Below are 8,217 nucleotides of genomic sequence, written 5' to 3'. Positions count from 1 at the left end.
TTCTCTCTCTCTCTCTCTCTCTCTCTCTCTCTCTCTCTCTCTCTCTCTCTCTCTCTCTCTTTCTTTCTTTCTTTTGTGATCTCCAGTCTTAGGGATAGGAGTTATCAGTTGGGACTGTATCCTAAGTGATCTTTTGTTCTCTGCATTTTAATTGTAATTTTCTGTAATGATCTCTGTCTGTTGTAAAGAGAAGACTCTTTGATGAGAGGTGATAGCTATACTTATCTGAGGTTATAAAGGAAAATATGCAGAATGTAGTTTGTAAACATGTGAGGTTACTAAAATGGTCCTCATAAGTTTTCCTCCAAGATTATTGTCTTCACCAGACTCAGGTATTTAGCTACATTTTCATTATCAGGCATGACTTCCTTGTGGTTGAGCTGGCCATAAGTTCAATTACAGAACTATTAGTTTTCACCAAGATCTGCATGTCACTACTGCACTATGAAAATTATGGTATCATACTGGTTATTGATATGATTCATAGGCATTATAGCTGGGTAAGACTATTGCTTGTTTTTTTTCTTTGGTAGCTCCTTTGTGTTTTCTCAGGACCTAGTCCTCAGAGAGGAGTCTTTCAGGTCAGATCCAGTTTGGTTCTGTGTCCAAAATGCATGGTTTTTGAAGCAATAGGGACCTCCACTTCAATTCTAGGAGACAACTAGAGGCAACAGCAATAGCCTATTATGTTAGGGGAGTTTATTATATACAAACCTGACCAACAACTCAAAAGTGGTATTCTCATGTCCAAAAGCGTTGTCAGCATGGATGGTAAAATTCTGTCTGTTCTATATATGTATTCATATACAATTTTAATTCGTGTATAATTTTGATTAGGTAGATAGCGATTTGTTATGACTTTTCCAGCCATTATTACTGTTGTTTTACCTTTCTCCTACTTATGTATTTATCTCCCCCTCCCTAGTTGAATCCTCTCACACATTCTTCCAATCTCCTCTTCAGTTACTTCTATCCTGTAATCCCCTCTGGTCCCTTTTTACTTTCCTGGCTTCTGCCATTACTCTGGGTTGCATACTCACATCCACAGACTTGGAGATGAGATTCCTAGATGAAACAGAAGATGTGCTGACTGTCTTTCTGGTCTGGATTGCCTCACTCAATATGATCTTTTCTAGTTATATTGATTTATGTACAAAATTCAAAATTCTATTTTCTTCTAATGCTGAATAGTATTCCATTGTGTCTATGTACCACATTTTGGTTATTCATCCATCAGTTGATGGATTCAGGTCATTTCCATTTCAAAGATGTTGTTAATAGAGTTTCAGTAAACAGGGTGGAACAAGTATCTGTGGTGTAGGATGCCAAGTCCTTTGGGCGTACAGTAAGGAGTGGTAAACTTGGGTCACATGGTACATTTATTTTTAGCCTTTTGAGTGCTTTGCTCACTGATCTTCAGAATGGCTGGACCATTTTGCAATTCCACCAACAGCGAGAATGATGGTTTCCTTCTTTTCATCCTCTACAGCCTTTGTTGTTAGATAATGTGCTAACCTTTTTATATTATGGCTGAAGTAAGAGAAAATCTCACGGTTATTTTGATTTTCATTTCCCTAATTGCTAGAAATGAAGAACTTATCCCCCCCGTTATTTCTTAATCATTTTTCCTTTTTCTTTTCTTTTTGAGTGTGTGTGTGTGTGTGGTCACCACAACATGAGGTACTATATTGAAGGGTTGCTGCATTAGGAAGGTATTCAAATGTTCTGGACTGTTTTTGAATAATGAAGAATGTAAAAAAAAAAAAAACAGTGACATCAGAGCCATTAGGCATATGTGGTGATAGGTAATGTGCACAATCCAGTTGTAAAGCATAGAGAAAGTAACATAAAAGGAAAAGAAATACTCATGGCTGGCCCAGCATAAAGAAGCCAAAGATCAACATTTTCTGGAATTTTTGAGTTTTAAAGAACTGAGTACTACATTCTCATTCTCCAAAGCTATGAAATGTCAATGTAAAGGGAGTGACTTAACCAGGGCATTTTCTTAAGCACCATATCCATATTGCTAGCATCCTCCATACCAAAACAAACCTAAAGGAGAAGAAGACAATACTGTACAGATTTGAGCCTGTTATCCATTGGGTGCAGGAAACTCCTTTCAAGTTCTCTTTTCCATCTGGTATTAATGATCAATTTCAAGTGAACATTCATTTGTTCAGTAAATACTAAGATCACACAAGGTTCTAGGAGAATCCTCCTGGAAGACTGTGGGTCCTTTGATTCTAGTAGCAATTAGGATTAGAATTTGATGGGTAAGATAGGTACAGAGATGTGGTGGTAGGAGTGACTAGTGTCATGGTGTCTGAAAGAACATGATCAGTCTCAGATTTAAGGGAAAGTCTTATTTTTTTCTTCATTTATTTGTTTATTTTTAACTAATTTTCTTTTTGAAACAGAATCTCACTTTATACCCAAGTTGCAGTTAGGCTTACTATGTAGCTTAGGTAGTTATTCAACTTGATGATTCTCCTGTCTAGGTCTCTTGGAAACTGGGATTATAAGCATGTTTTACCACTCCTGGCTTTGTCTTTTTTTTTTTTTAAATTGGGTATTTATTTCATTTACATTCCAATGCTATCCCAAAAGTCCCCCACACGCTCCCCTACCCACTCCCCCACCCACCCACTCCCACTTCTTGGCCCTGTCGTTCCCCTGTACTGAGGCATATAAAGTTTGCACGACCAATGATGGGCCTCTCTTTCCAAAGATGGCCGACTAGGCCATTTTCTGATTCATATGCAGCTAGAGACATGAGCTCCAGAGGGGTACTGGTTAGTTCATATTGTTGTTCCACTTATAGGATTGCAGTTCCCTTTAGCTCCTTGGGTATTTTCTCTAGCTCCTCCATTGGGGGCCCTGTGATCTATCCAATAGCTGACTGTGAGCATCCACTTCTGTGTTTGCTAGGCCCCGGCATAGTCTCACAAGAGACAGCTGTATCTGGGTCCTTTCAGCAAAATCTTGCCAGTGTATGCAATGGTGTCAGCATTTGGAAGCTGATTATGGGAAACCTATTAAGTTGGAATTCAATGAAAATGCATAATTTCAGGCCTAAAAAAGGATACCTTTTTAAAAGACAATGAGAAACATTAGTAGTAAGTATATTAGTAACCAAAACAAAGATTAACAGACCAAGACCATCACAGAAAAACTACCTACTGACTAGGATTATCAATGAATGTCTTTTTTTTTTTTTTTTGGTAACATGCTATTCTTTTAAAGTATTGTTGACATTGTTAGCACACTACAAAGGTGGTATTAATTGTGACAGAATCCACCACAATGTTGAAATGTTTTCTTTATGGTCCTATGCAGAGTTGGTGTGTTGCTTCCTAATTGAATAAACAGGAATTGACTTCTAGGGACGTGGATATCAGTGGAATGATAATGTATACTGAAGGTCCTAAAACTTGTATAAGCTGAGTTTAGAAAGTAGTATAGGAACTTAGGTACGGAGCTTAGACTTAGTCCTCAGTACTGTGGGTATTTTCATATTTTTAAACAGTGTGATGAGGTAGTTAGATGCGGTGTCTCTAGTAGGACAAGGCACATGGGCCAGGCATCAGTTGAGATTGGTTTTGTGTAATATAATGTATCCACAGATTGGAGTTAGTGATTTGCTCCTACCTCTGTTACTTACTGCCTATGAATTCTTACTTTTTTGTGTGCTCTAGTTCTCTATGTATAAAATGAGAATAATAGTAATATCTCTAATGTGGGACTATTGTAAAGAAAAGCTATGTTAATAGGTGGAGTGCTAGGGACAAGAGAAATTACCAATGATGCTATTAGCATATGCCTCAATAATTATTCTGAAAGCTGGGAAATGACTATTTGAAGATGTGAAATCCCCCCCCCAAAAAAAAAACCCCACAGAATTTAAGTAGGCAGTCTACTACAAATTTGGGTAAAAAAAAATCATATCCATCAATTTAACTTTATTGTCAGTCATCCATTCTGTCATTCTCTCAGGCCTTCAAGAATGCACTGATGAGTTCTTACTGGTGTTCTGGTAAAGGAGATGTGATTGATGACTGGTGCAGGTGTGACCTCAGTGCCTTTGATGCCAGTGGGCTTCCAAATTGTAGCCCCCTTCCACAGCCGGTGTAAGTATGTATGGCCCCTCTTCCTTTGCCTAATCCTTTCTCTTGGCTCACATTCTTGTGTTGTCAGATAAAGCTATGATTCTGTTGGGTGCTCAGGGTGCCTACCCAGATCATTAAAATCTCAGGTGCTTTTCCTTTGGGAAAAAATGTGTTCTTGCAATATAGAGATGTGACACATGAATTTACTTTGCAGTACATGATGTTTAAAAATGATGACTTCTGATTCATTTCCCCTACTGTGGTTATCCATTCACCACTTGTCTGCTAAGCAAATAACTTGCTTTGCCAATGTCTACTTTGAATACTGCAGCTACTGAGATAAAGTATAGGACCTCTCTTATTTTATTCATTATTTTCAGTCAATCATTCTATTCACTTTCTGGCTGTCAGTTACTGGATAAGAACATACCAATGATCAAGACAGAGACAATTTACAGTTTTACAAGGCTGGTAGTGAGGTAGGAAAGACATATGGCAAAAGTAAAGAAGTCACAGTTTAAAGTTAAATTAAAAACTAAAGCAAAGCAAAGTTGTTCATGGAAAGACTCATGGGCATGCTTACATAGAAGAGTGGGTAATAAAGAAAACATCATGAAAGGGATCTATAAGGAGACATAATCTAGGTAACACGTACTAAGAATCACAGTTTACAGAGGTGGGACAGCCTATTAGTGGTACCTGGCACAGGGAATTTATTTGAGGAAGCAAAGGAAGGTCATCTTGTTTGGAGAAGTGTGGTTAAAAAGAAGTGCTGTAAAGGGAAATAGTCAGGGGCTAGGGTTGGCAGCCAGAGTCTCATAAAACACCTCTGTAGGAAGAGAAAACCCACACTATGAAGTTATCCTTGTAGACATAGTATGGTTTAGTGAGTTAAAAGAAAGAATAGGGACCTATGGTAAACAAAGTTACCATGATGATTTTTGTTGTGTTTTGTTATTTGAACTTGTGCAAATTTTTTCCCATTGGGAACCTTACTTTTCCTACTTACACTTCCTACTAAATGAGGGAGTTGTACATTATTTTCTCCAAAAGACCAGTTCAGTAATAACCTTTAACAATTCTCATTGTTACTGCTTTAGAGAAGGATTTATTACAAAAGTCCCTCCCTTTTTTTTTGAGAGAGTATTAAGTACCAATTTGTAGAAAGTTGGGGATATTAAAAGTTGACTAATCTATTCAGGAACTAAAGGCACTGCCAGTAAGACTAAAAGCAACTGTGTTTAGTCCCTGACAATTTATTGTTGACAGTATGTAAAATGAAATACTATTGAAAATGTAGCATAAATAAATCAAATGCTAACCATGTTTTCACTGAACACACACTGAGCATAGGCTAAATTGTTTATATTATTGTATTGCTTTTAACAAGAAAGCTTTTTCTATCTATGATTTGTGGATGAAGAAACAGAAGCCTTGAAATCTAAAGTAGTTTATTTGAGACCATGCAAAAGTTGTGGTAACAGGTGAAATCATGAGTTAAACCTAGGCTAAAACTGTAGGTCTTTAGGGCCCTGGATGATACAAGACAGCAAATGAACAAGCTTCTTTGTCATCCCGTTAGGTTACGACTTTCTCCAACAGTGGAGCCTTCCAGCACTGTGGTTTCCCTGGAGTGGGTAGATGTTCAGCCAGCCATTGGAACCAAAGTCTCTGACTACATTCTGCAGCACAAGAAAGTGGATGAATACACAGACACTGACCTATACACAGGTAAGTACTTTCCCATCTTGTGGGGAAAGTATGACAGAAGATGAACCCAGATCCTCTAATGTCTTTATGGACTTGGTGTGACTTGTCTTGAGAAGGCACTGAGAAGTTTTGTTGTGGTTTTGAATAAATAACAGTAACACACTGTTGTTGGAAAGAGCTCCTCTGATATGGGCAGTCACTGTCTTGTGTTATTGGAATACTACTCTTTCTAAAAAGGACTGGACCTTCCTCCATGTGAGAAAGATCAATGGATCTTGGGTTTGAAACATTTATACATAAATAGGCTACTCTAGGAATGAGAATATTCACACAATTTCCTTTCCTGAGATGCAATGAGGTATGGTTTTCATAAACTGATGTTAGATAAATGAGGACTAGAAATGATTCACGCATCCAGGAGCTTTGAGGGATGTGGTTTTTAAGGAAGCTCCATTCAGTTGTCACTGAGAAATTAACTCTGTGTTTTCCTATATCCCTGATACTGCAAAAGAGATTTGAACTCTACATCTATGCTCTGCACTCTGTTGTGAATTTTAGGCAGCCATAATTCTTTCCCAATCAGAAAATTGATTGGGTGTTGGCTTTCCGTGCCACACACTGACCTATGTACACTGTTCAGCATCTTCCTGAACAGCTCCAAATTTAAAGGGATTGTTGTCTTGTGTTTGTATCACAGATCATAAAACTGAGACTAACCCAAGGCTATCCATCTCGTGTCATCTCCACAAGACCATAGAACTAAACCAGGACTGAAATACTACAGTTTTAAAAAGTATAAATTTTTGGTTATTCAGTAACATTAAAAAGAAATCATAGAAATGATAAATATTTCTTAAATCAAGGTTAATTCTAGGTTATATACTATAAAATCTGAGTCTGATATTCAAATATTTGTTGGATGAATAGATAACAAATAAAACCACTTAATTGTTTCAATTTTGTTTTGGTTTTTCTTCCTGACTTTTTTATTCTTCTTGGTCTATATAATTTTCTCTCTGAACTATTTTTGCTTTAATTCCTCTGAAGCTAGGAAGAATATGATAGACATAGTCAGGCTTGGGCTGTCAATGACAGGAGAAAACTCATTGGTTGGAACTGAGTAGTTTATGTTTTATCAGTTGTCTATTGGGGGACCTTAGGGACTATTTTTTTTCATTTTTTAATTGGTTATATTATTTATTTACATTTCAGATATTATCCCAATTCCCCTCCACAAACTCCCATCCTCTTCCCTCCACCCTGCCTCTATGAGGGTGCTCTCCTACCCGTCCACCCATTCCTGCCTCAACACCCTAGCATTTCCCTACCCTGGGTTATCAAGCCTCTACAGGACCAAGGGGCTCCCCTCCCAGTGATACCCAATGATAAGGCAGTCCTCTGCTACATATCCAGCTGGAGCCATGGGTCTGCCAATGTGTTCTCTTTGGTTGGTGGTTTGGTCCCTGAGAGCTTTGGAGGGGAGGTCTGCTTGGTTGATATTGTTCTTCCTATGGGGGTATAAATCCCTTCAGCTCCTTCAGTCCTTGCCCTAACCTCCATTGGGGTCCCCAAGCTCAGTCCAATGTTTGGCTGCATACATCCACATCTGTATTGGTTAGGCTCTGGCAGAGGCTCTCAGGGGTCAGCTATACCAGGCTCCAGTTAGTAGCATCCTTTCTTGGCATCAGCAATAGTGTCTGGGTTTGGTGTCTGCAGATGGGATGGATCCCTAGGTGGGGCAGTCTCTGGATGGCCTTTCCTTCAGTCTTGCTCCGCAAAAGGAAATGCAGGGACAAAGGTGGAACAGAGACATTGGGGACTTTATATCTATGTTCCTAATGAAATTTGAGTTGCATTATCTTTTTATATAATTTTCCCCTTTTTCTAAAAGTACCATCAGTTTTTATTTTATGCACATCAAAATTATTTTTTAGATCATTTACATTTAATGTGAAATGTATGGCTAGATTTTAGCTTATCATCTTGATAATTGTTTTCTTTTATCTTAGTGATTATTTTATGTTTACCACTTTTTGCCTATCGTCCATGATTCAGAATATTTTTTTGACTTACTTAGTGAAACTCTTTTGAGTCTTGTTATAAGTTTACAATTATCAATATTTTACATTTTAATATTTATAAATTTTGAGAATTTCATTCATGAGTACTATATTTATATCATTTCTACCTGATACCCTGTCAAATTACTGGTGTCTTCCCTACTCTTTCTTTTTTTTTTTTATTAGTTATTTTCCTCATTTACATTTCCAATGCTATACCAAAAGTCCCCCATACCCTCCTCCCCACCCCCCTACCCACCCACTCCCACTTTTTGGCCCTGGCGTTCCCCTGTACTGGGGTATATAAAGTTTGCAAGTCCAATGGGCCTCTCTTTCCAGTG

The 8,217-nt window shown here is 37.9% G+C and overlaps 1 protein-coding gene across 4 annotated transcripts in view; it reads left to right on the top strand.

Moving 5' to 3' along the window:
• The window catches only part of Astn2 (astrotactin 2), a 955,818-nt gene that overhangs the window by 789,268 nt on the left and 158,333 nt on the right, over positions 1-8,217 (top strand). For all 4 annotated transcript variants that reach the window (XM_021160105.1, XM_021160104.1, XM_029476272.1 and 1 more), the window contains 2 exons: positions 3,994-4,127; positions 5,689-5,837. In XM_021160105.1, coding sequence (XP_021015764.1) covers positions 3,994-4,127; positions 5,689-5,837 — 283 coding nt within the window. The remainder of the gene's footprint in view (positions 1-3,993; positions 4,128-5,688; positions 5,838-8,217) is intronic.

This window comes from Mus caroli, chromosome 4, assembly GCF_900094665.2.
Source record: "Mus caroli chromosome 4, CAROLI_EIJ_v1.1, whole genome shotgun sequence".
In the NCBI taxonomy this organism is placed as follows: Eukaryota; Metazoa; Chordata; class Mammalia; order Rodentia; family Muridae; genus Mus; species Mus caroli.
Note: the sequence above shows the minus strand (reverse complement) of the source record. Positions and strands in the feature narration are given on the sequence as shown.